The sequence below is a fragment of the Orycteropus afer genome, unplaced genomic scaffold (genome assembly GCF_000298275.1).
Source record: "Orycteropus afer afer isolate SDZICR_OR568_19922 unplaced genomic scaffold, OryAfe1.0 scaffold00349, whole genome shotgun sequence".
NCBI lineage: Eukaryota > Metazoa > Chordata > Mammalia > Tubulidentata > Orycteropodidae > Orycteropus > Orycteropus afer.
In genome coordinates, this window is record NW_006921936.1 from 1,193,481 (window position 1) to 1,212,930 (window position 19,450).

General features: G+C 37.2%; 1 protein-coding gene across 1 annotated transcript in view; it reads left to right on the forward strand.

The window, feature by feature from the left end:
* Positions 1 to 1,624: 1,624 nt before the first annotated feature.
* Positions 1,625 to 19,450, forward strand: part of LRRIQ1 (leucine rich repeats and IQ motif containing 1) — a 329,025-nt gene continuing 311,199 nt past the window's right edge. Inside the window, 5 exon segments of the mRNA XM_007952584.2 lie at positions 1,625 to 1,707; positions 9,132 to 9,279; positions 10,478 to 10,589; positions 15,645 to 15,736; positions 16,928 to 17,074. Coding sequence (XP_007950775.2) covers positions 1,625 to 1,707; positions 9,132 to 9,279; positions 10,478 to 10,589; positions 15,645 to 15,736; positions 16,928 to 17,074 — 582 coding nt within the window.

Consider the following 19,450-nt stretch of genomic DNA (forward strand, 5'->3'; position numbering starts at 1 on the left):
GCTCTTCAGAAGAAAGATGTGGCAGTTTGCTTCTGTTATAGGACCAAACACGGGTCCCTGTCTGTGTGCAGTCAGGCCAAAACAGTTTACACACAGAGACTGAGAGGAGAGAAAATTATTTACTGCAAAGTGGCAATGTAAGGAGTAGGAGTATCCTCGTACCCAGATCTGACTCCCTGAGACACCATGAAATACAGTTTTTGTAGGTTTCAGGAGAGGGGGTTATGCATATTCACAAAAGGTTGAGGAATTTGGGGCGTGAACTTGAAATTGGTGAGGATTTTACCTAGACAGATTAGTCACACCTGCTTCCTGTCATAAACTGATATGGGTTTGGGCAGAGGGGAGAGGGTCAGTGATTAACTTTTGTTCCTTTCTCCCCTATTGAGCATGTCCACAGGCCAGAGTTAATTTGCAAGTTGTTTCTAAGACACTTTTAGGAGTCTATCACCTGCAGGAAAGAATATTTTCCTTCCACTCAGTTCTTTAAGGAACTGAATACTCATCTGCTTGGGGTAGGGAAATAGGTGGGGGTAATTTAGTTTACTTATCTATTTCCACCCAGGTACCAGGGTAGGGGAAATAGTTTTTACTTTACTCGGTTTCACTTCCATAAAGATTTACAGCCTTGGAAACCCAAAAGGGTTTTATTTCATCCTATAAGGAAGGTTGGGCAATCCTACTTCCGTAGTGATACTGCCTCGGAAACCCAAGGAGGGGTCACTATGAGTCGGGGGCCGACTCGACGGCACCTAACAACAACACAACAAATAGGGTCACTATAAGTCAGATTTGACTCAATGTCAATGGGTTTAATCCGACAAAGATGGTATAGAAGTAGAAAGTATCCAAGACAGATGGAACACTATATCCACAAGCTTTCCAGTAGTATGCAACAACATGTGGGTCAGCACAGCAAGAGATGAAAGACAGCCAGAAAAGTACACTCAGTAAAGACCATGATGGTATCATGTATGCTTTGTTAAATGATTTATATCTCTCCCTCATTCTTCTTTTCTGAAAGTAATGGAAAGGCATCATTCTGGCATGTGCAAGAAAAATTAGAAAGAAAAGAGACCTCAAGCGAGCAGATAGTTTACAAAGCGAAGCAGGTACGGTATACACTGCTGTTAAGTTGATTCCAATTCATAGCAATCGTATAGAACAAAGTAGAATTGTCCCATACAGTTTCTAAGACTGTAATCTTTACAGGAGCAGACAATCACATCTTTTTCGCCCTGGACTGGGCTGGGGATTCAAATCATCGATCTTTCAGTTTGCAGCTGAGTGCTTAACCACTGCACCACCAGGGTTCCTTTTAGTAGGTACAGCAATCCCCTCTTATCTGTGGTTTTGCTTTGCGTGATTTTAATTTCCTGCGGTCAACCATGGGTAACTGAAAATATTAAGTGGAAAATTCCAGAAATAAACAATTCTTAACTTTTAAATTGCATGTTGTTCTAAGCAATATGGTGAAATCTCATACCATCTGCTCTGTCCTGCTCGGGACTCTGTATATGCTATCCACCCATTAGTCTCTCAGTAGCCATCTCGGTTATCATATCAGATCAACTGTGGTGGTGTCACTGTGCTTGTGTTCAATGAACCCTTGTTTTACTCAATAATGGCTCCAAAGCACAAGAGTACTGATGCTGGCAATTTGGATATGTCAAAGAGAAGCCATAAAGTGATTCCTTATGTGAAAAGGTGAAGATTCTTGACTTAATAAGGAAAGAAAAAACATCGTATGCTGAGGTTGCTAAGATCACATTCATGTAACTTTTACTATAGTATAATATTGTTACAATTGTTCTATTTAATTATTATGTTATTAGTCTCTTACTGTGGCTAATTTTATATTAAACTTTATCATAGGTATATATGTATAGGAAAAAACATACCATATTTGGGTTTGGTACAGTCTACAAATTCAGGAATCCACTGGAGCCTTGGAATGTATCCCTGGCAGATAAGGAGAGAGAACTGTAGTAGGACAGCCAGCATTGGGATGCTAGAAAGAGGCAAAGATGGGATTTGAATTCAAATCTGTATGCTTTAATTACTTTTGTTGCTAACATTATCCCATCTCCTACAGTGTGTCATTTACACTGATTCCCTTGACTATCAAAATTCTGCAAAGTAGGTTTTCTTTTATCACCAATGAGGAAAGAGACCTGAGAATGTAAAGTTACTTACCCGAAGTCATCCTGTCTGTTAATAAATGGAAGAGCTGAGATTCAAATCCAGAGATATAAGCCACTCTCTAGCTAACCTTTCCAACCCTAGTTCAATCATCTCTAAATGAGGATTATAATAGTTGTTGTTGTTATGTGCCGTCGAGTTGGCCCTGACTCATAGCGACCCCTCCTTGGGTTTCTGAGGCAGTATCACTACGGAAGTAGGATTGCCCAACCTTCCTTCCGAGCAGTGGCTGGTGGGTTTGAACCGTCAGCCTTCTGGTTAGCAGTCAAGTGCTTTAGCCACTATGCTACCAGAGCTCCTCCTACCCTCTTTAAATGTTTGTTGCTGTTATTTGCCATTGAGTCGCCCCGACTCATAGCGACCCCTCCTTGGGTTTCCGAGGCAGTATCACTACGGAAGTAGGATTGCCCAACCTTTCTTCTGAGGAGTGGCTGGTGGGTTTGAACCGCCAGCCTTCTGGTTAGCAGTCAAGTGCCTTAGGCACTATGCTACCAGAGTTCCTTCTTTAAATGTAGGTTGTGAAAATTAAATGAGATTACATTTGTAAAACACTTAGTCAATGCCTGGCTAAACATTAGCTATTAATATTGTTATACCACATCTTAGTATAGAAATGCTAAGATTACATAAAAGAGATGTGTATGAGGGTGTGAAAATGGTATGGAAATTGTAGGAAAATGAGGGGCTTACATTTTCTTATGAAGTAAGTAGATGGTTGTATTAGCTTCAAGGAGGGAAGACAATGAGAGGGAATTTAAAGGTCTGTGATAATCCTTAAGTAGAACAAGAGAAGCAGAGATTGAGGAATTCAACTACATGTTAAAAAGGATTTTTATTCAATAATAATCTTCTAAAACTCACTGCCGTCAAGTCAGGTCCGACTCACAGTTACCCCTCCTTGGGTTTCCAAGGCAGTATCACTACAGAAGTAGACTGCTCAATCTTCCTTCTGAGGAGTGGCTGATGGGTTTGAACTTCCAGACTTCTGGTTAATAGTCAAATGCCCTAGGAACTACACCACCAGAGCTCCTACGTAAGAAAATGAAATAAACAAACACCTGATACGTACTTGTCTTGAGTGGTTGCTGCTGTGTAGTGTGGAGTCAAATCCAACTATATATGATATGACAGAGTAGAACTGTCCCATAGGGAATCCTAGGCTGTAATCTTTACTAGAGCAGATCTCCAAGTCTTTTCCCACGGAGCCACTAGTGGGTTCTGCCTGCTGATATTTCAGTTATCGGCTGAGCACTTTGAGTACTATAATGATATTCTGTGCTATTTAAATTATATCAATGCCTTATGAAGAATAAAACAGCTATTGGGAAATGCTATTAAACTAATATGGTTCCACAATTTATTTAACACTATTCTTGTCAGATATTTAAGGAAAAAACAGTTTTTTCTTATCCTTTCGTTCTCTCAGTATTTATTACATGCTTTTCAAGGGAGAAATACTGTATTAGGCCAATAGGCTATAAACCAAAGAAAACTGCAAACAATTTTCAAAATAAGAGCAAAGTTTAGAGGAAAACAGTCACTTATTTAAAAAAGAAAATTACTTAGGTTAAATAGGTCTGGGTATACTTGATTTAAATTATAATTTCTAGGAAGATTATAACTAAATAGACTTGTTAAATACTATGCATTAGTTAACAAACAATAGTTGCAGGTTAAATTTACTTATATAACTATTTTGTTGTCGTTGTTAGGTGCCATCGAGTCGGCTCCAACTCATAGCAACCCTACATACAACAGAACGAAACACTGCCTCAAATTTCTTGCTATATTTGAGCCCATTGTTGTAGCCACTCTGTCAATCTATCTCGTTGAGGGCCTCCCCCTTTTTCACTGACCATCCACTTTACCAAGCACAAAGTCCTTCTCCAGGGAATGGTGCCTTTTGACAACATGACCAAAGTAGGTGAGACGAAGTCTGGCCATTCTTGCTTCCAAGGAGAATTCCAGCTGCACTTCTTCCAGGACAGAGTTGTTAGCTTTTTTGGCAGTCCATGGTACTTTCAGTATTCTTCACCAACACCACAACTCAAAAGCATCAACTCTTCTTTGGTCTCCCTCATTCATTGTCTAGCTCTCACATGCATCTGAGCTCACTGCCATTGAAAATACCATGGCTTGAGTTGGCCGCACCTACGTCTTCACATAAACATCTCTGCTCTTTAGCACTTTAAAGAGGACTTTTGCAGTAGATTTGCCCAGTGCAATATGTTGTCTGATGTCTTGACTACTACTTCCATTGGTGTTGATTGTGGAACAAGTAATATGAAATCTTTGGTAACTCAATCTTTTCTCCTTTAGGTAATTGCATTTTGTTCCTTACTTACTAGTAATATAACTGACTAATTTATAGAGTTGTAACTTTTCTTTCATACTGAAAATACTACGTCACAGAGTAAGATATATAGTAGCCTCACTATGGTTTAATTTATCTTTAGCAGAACTTTCAGCATTTTTATTTGCTGTATTTTTTTTGACACTGTAAGTTTTAAGAAGAAAAGCAAAGCAAAACAATGTAGACATGGTTTTCAAAACTAGTTGATTACTAAATGATTTGATAAACTTTAGGAAAAATCTGATGTTCCATAAATACAAATAAAATTAGTCTTAAGATTTTACTTATGACCTTTTGCAGAAGAGTATGAAGGGATGGACACTGGGAGGAGGTAACTATGGGGAGGAAGTGGGAGGGGAGCTGCTGCATTGTAAATTTTGGTCAATGACATGAGACAAAGTATATGTGAACTGCCGTATGAAAAGTGAATTTACTCTGTAAATCTTCACCCAAATCCTAATAAAAAAAAAAAGATTTTACTTATGACCGTCAACATAATATTGTAGCTTGGATATTTTAAATAAGGAGTTTAAACAGTCTATAAACCAGCATAATTACAGTTTATAAATCAATATGAAAATAGCATAATGAAAAATCCTACATATAAATAGATCTGAAACCAAGGATAATTTATTTTCTGAAAGTATTACCCCTTTGAAAGAAGAACTATCATATATATATTTAAGAGCAAAAGTCCCCTGATTTTTCACTCTATATTATTAAGTTTGTTGTAACCAAGAATTACATGTTTGTTGTTACTAGGAAATACAGACTATTTTTTTTTCAGAGACTCAATGTTTGCTGTTGGCTTACTGTACAGCAGATAGCTTCCACAATATGTGTAACCACTTCCTCTTGAAAATTAATTCCTGTCTGTAAACTTTTAAAAATATTTAGATCCGAAATATCTGTTATTAACTAAAGTGGAATTTTACACTTTGTACACTATATATTGTTCCATAAAAAAATAAACTTTAATGATTTTTTTAAGTTAAAATTAAATAGCATGACATATACTCAGAACTTCAGGTCTATATTAAAATCAGTGGTGTGTCACCATCAGTATTTGTGGAGTGAAATATATTACAGAATTTTTTTTTTTTTTCCACATTTGTCACAAACACACACACCAACTCCACTGGGAAGTGTCTGATAAACCAAAAACCAAACTCACTGCCCCCTAGGCAAATCCCACTCATAGCCAACCCTCCTTGGTTTCCGAGGTGGTATCTCTACAGAAGCTGATTGCCAGTCTTCCTTTCCAGGAGTGTCTGGTGGATTTGAACCGCCAGCCTAATGGTTAGCAGTCAAATGCCTTAGGCACCATGCCACCAGTTTCTGACAGGCATTGAAAATTGATTGATTACTTCAGGTTTTGTTTTGTTTTGTTTTGTTATAGAAACGGTTGTTATGGAAGGCAAACAGGTTATTGACTTCTGTCCCATCACTTCCAGACCCCACAAATCACTATTCACTGTTAACGATGCTGTGGAATAAATATTTGCACGTGGACAACTCAACATTCGCTAGATGCAGGTAGAAATATAGAGAGCTTAATTTAGTGGATATCTTTACTTGGATAATTATAAAAAAGCTCAATTTCTTTATTAAATACCTTTCGAAATATTTAAATACCTGGAGAAATTCTTAAACTGCTCCCTCAACTCCTGAAATACAGCAATAGTTCCAATTTAGATCCGACTTTATTTGTCCTTCTGGGGCACCTGTACGGCAAGGTCCGTTCCATCTTCCTTGGGATTGGCTGTTGCCGTGGTTACGCTTTGTTTGGAGTCGTTGGACGCGGTCTTTTAGCCTAGGGGTGGGACACGGTTGCTGGTGAGTGAGCAGGGGATTCTCCTAGTCTTGGTTAGTGTTTAAGTGGCTAGGCAGACAGGCGGGAGCATAGACCGACTGCAATCCCTCTCCACCAGGGCGAAGCTGCCAGGCAACTAGGAAACCGCGGACCGCTGGTCACACTGAGCTAAAGGAGTGATGGCGGTAAACTCTGAAGCTTAAGGCTTGCTTCAGTTGTGAAGGTTTTGGTAGCTCACTCAAAACTTAAGAATCCACCTAGACTCTCTAGGGGTATCTGATGTTTTACTACCCCCGTGGCGTAGTGCCTAAGGCATTTGTCTACTAACGAAAAGGCCGGCGGTTCAAACCCACCAGCCACTCCTCGGAAGGAAGGTTGGGCTGTCTACGGTTGGGCAATCTACTTCCATGGTGATAACGCACTGCCTTTTAGTCCATCGGACTCAGCGACCCCTCCTTGGGTTTCTGAGGCCATATCATTACGGAAGTAGATTGCCCAACCTTCCTTCCTGAGGAGAGACTGGTGAGTTTGAACCCCGAGTCTTCTGGTTAGCAGTCAGATGCCTTACGCTCTACACCACCGCCTTGGAAACCCAAAGAGGCGAGGCTATGAGTCGGATCCGACTCCGCGTTGTGTTTGGGATTTTGGTTTAGTCCCACCCCGTAACAGTTGTTTTCCTTTCTCTTCCTGCCCCCCCCCCGCCCCCGTGTAGAATTTACGGCGGCTATTTCTTAAAGTAGATTTTCCTTTTATTACAAGAGTTGAAAGGAATTCCTTAAGAGTTTCTACTTTAGGCAATTTTACCCAACTCCAAGTGAGTTTTTTTTTTTTTTCCTGGCAACTTGAAGTAGTTTACTATAGTCTGATTACATTGGAATTCATTTAGGGCTTCATTGTCCTAAAGGGTCACTCCTAGCTGTAGGTGACTATTGAAGGCTTAAAATGAAGCTAGTTTAAGCTGGGATGTGTTGTAGGTGAAAATAGCATACTAGATCTCGAAGAATTAGTATGGGAAAACAAAAATGTAATCTTTACGTTGATTTTTACAATTTATAGTTAATTTTTTATTTGAAGTACATGATGAAAAAATAAGATTTTCGGTATATTGGATTGCATAGTTGTTGTTATTATTATGTGCCGTGGAGTCGGACCCGACTCATAAGCGACCCCTCCTTGGGTTGCCGAGGCTGTGTCACTATGGAAGTAGATTGCCCAACCTTGCTTCTGAGGAGTGGCTAGTGGGTTTGAACTGCGAGCCTTCTGGTTAGCAGTCAAGTGCCTTAGGCACTACGCTACCAGATCTCCCACTGGATTACATAACGTGTTATTAAAATTAACATAAATTTCACCTGTTTCTTTTTACTTTTAAAAATGTGGCTACTAGAACATTTTAAGTGACATGTTACATTGCTGTAGGACACGGCTAGTCTAAGGAGCCAGTAGATCAACAGAGACCGGGAGATGATGGAAATTACTGATATCTTTGACCTACTCTCTCTGCCTCTCTTTCTACTTAATATTTTGTGTATTGTGTGTTCTGCTTTGTATCCACGTCAAAAAGTTAAGTTTCCACCTGCAAACTTTGAAATGTATTTTGTGAATTTGATTACAAGATAACATTGTGCACCTTTTTTTTTCCTCCTTGAAGCCAGGAGATTGTGGATAAAATTGATTTAAAAAAAAAGCCTTTTAGATTATAAAATAGTACTTATTCATGGTAAAAGCAGCTCTGGTGGTGTAGTGGCTAAAGCATCGGTAAAGTGTTAGCATTGCTAACTAAAACCTTGCCTGTTTGAACCCACTGGTCTCTCTGTGTGAGAAAGATGAGGCTGGCTGCTTTCTTAAAGATTTGCAGCCTTGGAAACCCTATGAGGCAGTTCTACTCTGTCCTAAAGGGTTGCTATGAGTTGGAATCTACTCGATGACAGTACGTTTTGATTTGGTATTCCTGATTAAAATACCGTTCAATATATAGGTATGAAATGAAATTAAGAGCTCTCTGATTTCTTCCAGAAACTTTCTGTGTCTGAAAAATTGTGTGTGTGTGTGTGTGTGTGTGTGTGTGTAGATATTTTACTTTACATACTATTCTGCCACATGTTTTCTATAATTTGTAATTTGGGGCTACATTTCCACAGTAAAGTTATCCATTAAAAAAAAAAATTGTATAGTTTTCCATTCTATGGATCTATCATGATTTATTTAACTCTTAATGTCCTGTCAGTATTTAGGATATTTTTAAATCAAAAATTTTGAGATTATTGTAGATTCATATTAAGATTTAAGAAATAATACAGAAAGGCCTCCTGAACAGTTTGCAAAATGTCCCCAAGGGTAACATATAGCATAACTATAGTATAAAATCACAACCAGGATATTGACATTGACACAATCTGCTTATCCTGTTCTGATTTCCTCAGTTTCATTTGTATTCCTGTGTGTGTATGTGTTAAGTTCTGTACAGTTTTTATCACTGGTAAAAGTTTGTGTATCCACTACTGCACAAAGATACTAAACAGTTCCAACACTCTAAAGATTTCCTCTTATTGCCTTTTTTATAAGCAAGTCAGAAAACAAACTAAAAAAATGAATGAGTGAAGTATATAGTACAACCTTAAGAATAAACTGTGATAAAATTTTGTTGAACTAAAGCCTCTTTACACAGAACATGTTGGATTGGTATGACAAATTAGCAAACCCATAGTTTTCACATGCATAATAGTCTCTGTTTTTCTTTAAATGGTTTTATGTTTTATAATGAAGGATGGAATACAACAACAATCATGATGATGATGCAAAGCTCGAAGAAGAAATAGAAGCTGAGTTGGATAAAATCAGCATTTCTGCCTTGGAAAAAGAAGATGTGGATAGTGATTCAAACTCAGAAACCCATAGTGATGCTAGTGATACAGTGAGTATTAAGTGTTGGACTTTTGAGCCTTTTTTCTAGAATAGGCTTTGCAGAAGAATATTACTTTTCTCATTTTTTAACCTTATCATCATTAAATAACATATATTGATACATATAGAAATATAAAAATTGTATTAAAGATAGAAAATCACCTATATTATTATCTATTAACATACAAGCATTTTTAATAAAATTGGAATTATATCTTTTATTATTAGCATTTTAATATAATAAGAAATACATGAAAAGGAAATTTTTAATTGCTATATAATATCCCATTGTCATTGATTGAACTGTTTCTCTATTTTGGTACTTTTGTTTTCAACTTTTCATAAGGATGGGATAAGCATCCCTGTCCATATTTCTGATAATTTGCCAGAAAGTATTTTTAGCGATGATATCTGCAGTTCTCAAAAACCAGATTTACTGCCATCAAGTCATTTCCCACTGATAGCAACTCCATAGGGTTTCCAAGGCTGTAAATCTTTACAGAAGTAACCTGCCTCAACTTTCTTTTGAGGAGTGGCTGACGGGTTCAAACCACCAACCTTGGGGTTAACAGCCAAATACTTTAACCACCAGAGCTCCTTATCTGCAATTCAGATGTTGTAAAAGATTTGTTAATTAAACAAAACAATAGAAGTCTCTATACTGAATAAGAAGAATAAGATTATTTTTATGAATACTGGGTCAAAATGTAGAATTTATTTTTATAATTATTGTTACATGCCAAGGTACCTTCCAGAGAATTTTGTCATTTTCATACTTTCACAAGTAAAATGTGATGTTACATTTTTCACCACATTAAAGCTATACAGATTATTATTATCTTTAATTTTTTACTGTTTTCTAGAAAAAAGGCATAATCACCTGAAAATGAAAAGCAAATTTTAACTAAATGTATTTATCAGAACTGTGGTTGGCGGTTCAAACCCATGCCACTCCTTAGAAGGAAGGTTGGGCAATCTACTTCCATAGTGATACCACCTCGGAAACCCAAGGAGGGGTCGCTATGAGTCAGGTTCAACTTGATGGCACATAACAACAACAACAACATGCCATGCTCTTTATATGGAGCCCTTTTATTTCATTTACATATTTATGTTAAAATTTTGAAGTAGAATTAAGAATACAATATTCAACGCATAATTGTGATAATGCACAATTTTATAATTTCTTTCACTGCTCACGTTTTTAGGATCTAGTTGAATTACCTGAGTCAGTGCTTCACTGTATTAACATCATAAAGAATAAGAGTAAAACTGCAGAAGAGCTCATTCTTCAAGACTTTGAAGATACTGATATTTTAAGTAAGTACAGTTTTCATCTGCTTGGCAAATGTGGTATAATAAATTACTTAGTGTGGCTTTTCTAGCCATAAGTCTTTGTAAACTCTGTGGTGGAATTTGCTGTGAGCAACTGAGGAGCCTCTGATTGTAAAAGTTATCTACCTGGGGTATTTCTGTTGGGCACAACACAAAGCAATGTTCTGGAAGGTTCCTGCTCTCTCTCAGGTGCTTAGAATTCTGATGTTAGGATTGCTTGGTTTGGCCACTCTGCTGGGCTCAAAAGGAGGCCTCCTAGAGGAAGAAGAAGTCTCTTTCTGACTGCTGGTTGAGGAAGACTTGCTGCTGAAAGAGACATGCGCTCCTGAAAGAGATACGCACTGCTGGGAAAGAGATGCAAGAGACATGCATTGCTGAGTGAGACACCGAGGGACACTCACTGTTGGGAGAGAGACTGTGAGAGACTGTTAAGAGAGAGACTGTGGGCTGGGAGAGAGACTGAACGTTTTTCCTGAACTTGAATTGTAGCCTGGTGCTTCCCTAATAAACCCCATAATCTGTGAGTTCTGTGTGGCCACTGCAGTGAATTACCGAACCCAGGAGAGAGGTGGTAGGTGCTTTGGGAGGAACGGTTGGAGAAAGGGTTGGAGGGAGGCAGCTTGGCTGGCCTTGCAGTAATGGGCCTTGGGCTATTGATGGTGCTTCTGTCTTCCTCTTGTGGGGTTAGAGGAGGTCAAGAGATGTGGCCTCCCTCTCCTTTTAGCAGCAAATAACTTTCTTATAGGTATGTATACATGTATACATTATAATTTAGAAAACAAAATTACTTAAATTTCCTGTTTCTGCCTGTATATTTGTGAATGCATTTATTACTAATAGATCATCTATAGTTTTTAGACCACTGGATATATGCCAGAGGGGCAGGGAGACTGCATCTCCTGACCTCCTCTAACCCCACGAGAGGAAGACAGAATCACCATCAGTAGTAGTCCAAGGCCTATCCCCGTGAGGCCAGACATGCTACCTCCCTCCAACCTGACACCAGCCTTTCCTCCCTCAGCACCCACCACCTCTCTGCTGGGTTCGATAATTTGCTGCAGTGACCACACAGAACTCACAGATTATGGGGTTTATTAGGGAAGCTCCAGGCTACAATTCAAGTTCAGGAAAAATGCTCAGTCTCTCTCAGCCCACCATCTCTCAGCCAACAGTGTCTCTCAACCACTCTCCCAGCAGTGCGTGTCCATCTCTTGGTGTCTCTTTCTCAGCAATGCATGTCTCTCAGGAGCACGATTCTCTCAGCAGCACGTCTTTCACAGACAGCAGTCAGAGAGACCACTTCTGTCTCTAGGAGGGCTCCTTTTGGCCAAACTAACCAATCGTAACATCAGAATTCTGAACACCTGAGAGAGCGAACTTCCCAGAACATTGCTTTGTGCCACTTGCAACAGAAATACCCCAGGTGGATAACGTTAACAATCAGGAGCTCCTCAGTTGCTCCCAGCAAATTCCACCATGGTGTTTACAAAGACTTAGGGCTAGAAAAGTCATACCAGGTAATTTACTACATCGTAATGCACTTCATTTATTTTTGGCTTACTACCCTCCTGATACTTGCAATAAATGCTAGCCACCAACACTTTGTTTCACTAGTCCTAATTAGTACCATTAGTACCATTCTATTGTTTTATAAAAAAGAAGAGAAAACTAATCATAAGATTATTTCAGAAATATCAATTTATACATCTTTCTAGAGAACAATTTAGTAATATTTATTACATAACTGAAATTTTTTATTTGCTTCAACTGAATACATTTATTTTTTATAATTATCATAAGAATAATGGAATAATAAAAAATTTAGCTGTTGTTGTTATGTGCTGTCGACTCGGACCCACCTCACAGTGACACCTCTTTGGGTTTCTGAGGCAGTATCACTATGGAAGTAGGTTGCCCAACCTTCTGGTTAGCAGTCAAGTGCCTTAGGTACTATGCTATAATTCATAAATCATGGCTCAGTGTATAATTAAAAATGGAAACAACTTAACTGCTCATTAGGACCTTGGCGTGTCCAACTGTGCATTCAATTTAAAAGATGACTTAAATATGTATTTATTATAGTTTGCATGAAAGTACATAGAGCAAATTAATTTTCCATGCCACAGTGTATATGCATTTTGTTTCATTACAAAGATTGAAATAGCCTCACTGTAACAGCTCTCTTCCTACTTCCTTCCTGGGTACATTTCCTCTCTGGTATTATTATTCACTTTATAGGCCTATATATTGTTTGATTGAAAGTTAGTGGCCGGATCTGGGTTCAGTTCCAGGCTTGAAGGATGTCTAAGGCCACAGTCTCAAGGGTTCTGCCATTTCTAGCAGACCAGTAAATCTTGTATTTTTTATGTTTTTGAATTCTAATCTACATTTTTTTCCTCTCTCTGTCTAGGACCTTCTATGGTGATCCTGATCAGAGCAGTTGGTAGTGGTTGCCAGTACTATCTAGTTCTTCTGGTGTCTTGGTAGTGGAAGCTGTGGCTCGTGTAGCCCATTAGTAGTCCTTTGGATTAATTGTTTCCTTGCGTCTTTCATTTTCTTCACTTTTCTTTACTTCCGATGAGGAGAGACCAATAGTTGTGTCTTAGAGGGCCACTCACAAGCTTTTGCCTAGTCACTACTCATCAAAGTAGGATGTAGAAAATTGTCTTTGTGGACTATGTGAATTGACCTAGATGTCCCCTAAGACTGTGGTTCAGAGACCCAAGCCCAGTGAGTCATCCCTAAAGGTATTTGATTATGGCTAAGAAGTTTTCAGAACTTGGTACCCTACATGCTATGTAATATCCTTGGATATATATACAGCATATACAAATATATATGTAGAAATGTCCTCTGCCAAACCTATATATATATATCATGGGTGTACTTTATGCACCTTTCCACATGTGTTTGGATTACCTGAGTATCTACTTGTAGATGTTTGTTTTTACTATTATTGAAAAAATGTATATATAACAGTATTTATCTTTGTTGTCTTTTACTCTTGTGTACTTCCCAGTGATGTCTTTTGCCGCTGGTCATGTGCTGCCCTCTCCTTCATTGTTACCTTTCCCTTCATCTCTCTTAATACATGTCTACTGTACTTAGTGATTTGGGAACTCTGGTAGCATAGTGCCTAAGGCACTTGACTGCTAACCATAAGGCTGGCTGTTCAAACCCACCAACCACTCCACAAAAGGAAGTTTGGGCAATCAACTTCCATAGTGATACTGCCTCGGAAACCCAAAGAGGGGTCACTATGAGTCGGGTCTGACTCGATGGCAAATAACAACAACAACAACACTTAGTGATTTACCCTTCCTTCCCCTCTCATCCCTGGTAACCATCAAATAATGTTTCTTTTTGTGTATAACCTGTACTTGAGTTTTTATTATAGTGGTCTCATACAATATTTGTCCTTTTGTGATTGAGTTATTTCACTCAGCATTACATCCTCCAGATTCATCCAAGTAATGAGGTGTTTTTCAGATCCTTCGTTCTTTTTTAACATTGCATGCAATTCCATTGTGTGTATGTACCATAGTTTGTTTATTCATGTTTCTGATGATGGGCACTCAAGTTGTTTAGATCTTTTTGCTGTTGTGAATAATGCTGTAGTGAACATGGGTGTCCATGTATATGTTTGAGATTATTTAAATATTCAAATGATTTTAAAAAGATATTCATAAAAGATAAGTCATGAATATTTTACAATGTAGTTCATGCAAATATTAGTATGAATTTTAATGTATATATTCATAAATATTCATTTAAGACATATTATTGTATGACAGGATTTGTTCTAGTCATTGAGATTATAGTCAGAACAAAATAGAAGTCCTGCTTTCCTGTTCTAATGTTCTATTGGGGGGAAATAGGTAAAAATAAATCAATAAATATGTAGCTTTCAATAGTGGTAAGTAATAAGAAGGAAAAAAATTAAAGACAGTAGAGACTGGGGGGTTGCCATTTTAGGTAGAGTTTCCAGGGAAAGATTTTCTGTGGAGAGGAGGATGAGCCACATAGATACCTGGAGAGCTAATGTCCAGAACTTAAAGGCCAAGGCACACTGAATGTGCTTGCTATGTTTGAAGAACAGTAAAAAGTCTCCGTGGTTGTATCCATGAAAAATACAGGGCTTTTATAAACCATGAGATACACTCAGACTTTATTATGGATGCGTGAAATATTTTGAGTATTTGACATTTTAAGGCAATCATTCTGGTGACTGTCTGGAGAAAATGTCATGAGGTAATAAGAGTGGAGGCAGAATCTACTGTGATAAGAGATGTAAGTGGTTTGAGTAGAAATGATGAAAATAGGTCATATTCTGGAAACATTTTTAAGGTAGAACCAAAAGGATTTATTGATGGAATGGTGTGAAAGGAAGAAAGAAAGGATTTTGGTCCTGAGCACCTGGGTAAATGGATATGTGAAGACTTGCTATATACATTTCAAATTTTGACAGTGGTCCAGCCTATGGTTGAATTAGGAGAGGGAGAGTATTAATGGTTTATTTTGCTTATTTGTTTTTACTAAGGTTTACACCATGAAAATAGGTTATAAATATAGCAGCATTTATATAGCCTAATTACAACCTAATTACAATTTTTTAAAAAAGAAAGAAAATGCAATTATAGAAAATAACTAGCAAGAAAAGTGGTACAGCTAGTTTTTTTTTTTAATACCTTCTGCAAGATTATATTGCTAGTTTGTGGCAGACAGCACTGAACCTTTGCTGAATTCTGATCAATATATCCTTGTAATATCAAGCAAATCATGGTTCTCTGTTCATGAAAAATAAGATTCTGTATAGAATATGAAAGATAATAGAGTCATAGTACCTTAGCACTGTGTAACACTAAGGATAATAGGTTTCCTCTGTTTTTTCATTCTTTGTTATTTTTCCCTTGTTTTCAGAGTTATTCTCACTGATCAATAATGTACAATAATAGAATTAGAAGTTGATGAAAGTGTTTGGTATTTTAACATGATTCCTACTCTGATATTTGAAGTTATATTTTTTTTCCTTTTTTCTAGGCTGTGGTAATGGAGCAGTTTCTAATAATCGTATACATTTAAGGATAAAATTACCAACTGAGTATCAAGAAAATTCTGAGCAATTAATGAAGGTAGGAAGTGCTCAATATTACATTGAAAAATCTATCATTCCCTCTTGATAGTTAATGATAGTTAATTCACTAATTTAAAGAATAATTATTTTATACAATCAGTTTTGGTTTTATGTTTTTACCAGGCATCTAATATAAAACCACTCAAATATTTAATAATATTAGAAAAAGTGATCTGAATCACCTATACTTGGAAATTTAAAGTCTATGTAAATGAAGAGAGTAGAGTTATATTGCATGGTTTGTTTTTTTTTTTCCTTAAAAAGCCAGAGGGAAAAAATGAATATACTTTAGTGTTTATTACCTTGCTTAGGAATGTACTATGTTCCAGCAGAGATTTATTAGAAACTTTAAATGTAGACCATCTTGTGTTAGTATAAAAAGAACAGATAAAACTGAAAAAACAAGTAAACAGAACTCCTTAAAACTTAAGAGTGAAGGAGAGCCCAGGGTTTTTTCTGGGTCAAAACCCTCAGAAATGTATTTCAGAGAAATTCTCTTCTGTAGGTTCAGCGTCTTACATTCCTTGTAGTCCCAAACTCTATCATTTTACCCCTTTTCTTATCTCCACTCTATAAGATATTTAACAAAATGTACAACTATTTATATATCTCTTACTTTTTTGGTGACATTCAAATTTGAAATATTAAATTTGATCAAACTGCTACTCCATTGCACAGATAGTCTATATCTTTCTAAGTAGAGTGTGATGCAAATCTAATTATGGAAAAGTGTTGATCAAAATCATGGCATGTATAATTAGGGTTAAAGTAGAAAATAGTTCACTTTTTAACATATTGAAAGTATTGACATTATATGTACATGAACTCTCACTACAGTTCAGAAAGACAGGAATATAATAGAAGGAAACCAACACATTAGTACAAACATTTTGACATGATTACCAAGCAGCTTAACCAAATATTATGGATTAATATTAGAAAGTAATTAGAGTTCTGAAAAACATAACAGGGGGTAAAATACAGTGTTCTTTTTGGGAAGAAAACATTTCTGTTCACCATAAAGAAAATAATTACCAATGTGTATTTGAGAGAGATTTGTATCTAAGAGTAATTTGGAGTAAATACAATGGCAGGTATGGAGATATAAATATTTAAGTATATTATTAAAAGAATAGCTTTACTCTCTCTTTTGGTTTCTTTACTCATTGATATTCTTTTAATTTCTTAGATATTAGCTGAAATAGAAAAGGAAGAGTTTCTGAGAAGTAAAATCCATTGTGCCAGTCCTGACTGTGCTCCAGAACCTGGTCCTTCTGATTTGCCGGTGGATGACTGTGATTTCCCAGGTGGATTATACTGCTTAGTGATATTTTTGGTAATTCTGTGATTGACCATAGTAATCTGGAAGCAAAGCTTCTTGGGTAGTGCAAATTGTCTACTACCCTTCCACTCATCCGTCAGTAAGTTGTATTGTGATGACTTGCATATTGCTATGAGGCTGAAGGCTATGCCACTGGTATTTCACATACCAATAGGGTCACCCATGGTGGACAGGTTTCAGCAGAGCTTCCAGACAAAGACAGACTGGGAAGAAGGATGGAGCCATCCACTTCTTAAAGAATTAGCCACTGAAAACCTTATGAATAGCAGCCAAACACTGTCTTGTATATTACTGGAAAGCTTTGTGAGGAGCCATGAAACATTGTCTGATACGGTGCCAGAAGATGAGTCCACTGGGTTGGAAGGCACTCAAAATATGACTGAGGAAGAGGTGCCTCCTCAAAGTAGAGTTGACCTTAATGATGTGGATGGAGTAAAGCAAAGTACCTCCTTTTGCTGATGGGACATGACTCAAAATGGGAAGACACAGCTACAAACATCCATTAATTATTGGAATGTGAAATGTATGAAGTATGAATCTAGGAAAATTGGAAGTTATCCAGAATGAAATGGAACACATAAAGGTCAACATCATAGGCATGAGTGAGCTGAAATGTACTGGTTTTGGTAATTTTGAATCAGACAATCATGTAATCTACTGTGCCAGGAAAGACAATTGAAGAGGAATGGCATTGCATTCATTATCAAAAAACATTTCAAGATCTATCCTGAAGTACAATACTGTCAGTGATTGAATATATCCATACACCTGAAAGGAAGACTAGTTAATGTAACTATTAGTCAAGTTTATGCACCAAAGCAAAAGATGAAAAATATTAAAGATTTTTTACCAATGTCTGCATCTGAAATTAACCAAACATGCAATCAAGATGTATTGATTATTGCTAGTGACTGGAATGCGAAAGTTGGAAACAAAGAAGCATCAGTAGTTGGAAAATACAGCCTTGGTGATAGAAATGACACTGGAGAAAGCATGATAGAATTTTGCAAGACCAATGTCTTACTTGTTGCAAATATATTTTTTCAACAATGTAAATGGTGGCTATACACATGCACCTCACCAGATGGAAAATATAGGAATCAAACATCTGTAGAAAGAGGCTAGGAAAAGCTCAATGTCATCAATCAAAATAAGGCCAGGAGCTGACTATGGAACAGACACTCAATTGCTGATATGCTAGTACAAATTGAAGCTGAAGAAACTAAAACAAGCCCTTGAGAGCCAAAATATAACCTCAAATATATCCCACTTGGATTTAGAGGCCATCTGAAGAATTGATGTGATGTATTGAATACAAATGACCAAAGACAAATTGTGTGATGACATCAAGAACATCATACACGCATAAAGCAAAAGGTCATTAAAAAGACAGGAAAGGAAGAAAAGAGCAAACTAGATGTCAGAAGAGACTCTGAAACTTCCTCTGGAACAGACAGTAGCTAAAGCAAAAGGTAGAAACATTCAAATAAAAGAGTTGAACAGAAGATTTAAAGGACAACTCGAGAAGACAAAGTAAAGTATTATAATGAAATGTGCAAAGATCTGGAGTAGAAAACCAAAAGAGAACACATGTGACATTTCTCAAGATAAGAGAACTGAAGAAAAAATTCAAACCTCCACTTCCAATTTTGAGGGATTCTATGGGTAAAATATTGAATTATGTAGCAAGCATCAAAAGAAAATGGAAGGCATGCACAGTCACTCTACCAAAAGGATTGGTTGATGTTCACTCTTTCAGGAGGTACCATATAATCAATAACCAATGGTATTGAAGGAAGAAGTCAAAGCTGTACTGAAGGAATGGTGAAGAACAAGGGTCTAAGAATTGACAAAATACATATAGCAGTATTTCTGAAAATAGATGCAGTTCTGGAGGCACTTACTCTTCTATGCTTGGAAATTTGGAAGACAGCTACCTGGCCAGTGGACTGGAAGAGATCCATATTTGTACCCTTCCCAAAGAATGGTGATCCAATAGAATGAGGAAATTATTGAACAATATCATATGCAAGTAAGATTTTGCTGAAGGTGATTAAAAAATTATTGCAGCAGTATGTTGACAGGGAACTTCCAGAATGCAGGCTGGATTCAGAAGAGGACATGGAATGAGGGATATCATTGCTGATGTCAGGTGGATCTTAGCTGAGAGCAAAAGATACAAGAAAGATGTTTACCTGTGTTTCGTTGACTATGCAGAGGCATTTGACTGTGTAGATCATAACAAATTATGGATAACATTGCAAAGAATGGGAATCCCAGAACACTTAATAACCTGTACATAGACCAAGAGGTTATCATTTGAACAAAACAAGGGGAAACTGCATGTTTTAAAATCAGGAATGGTATAAG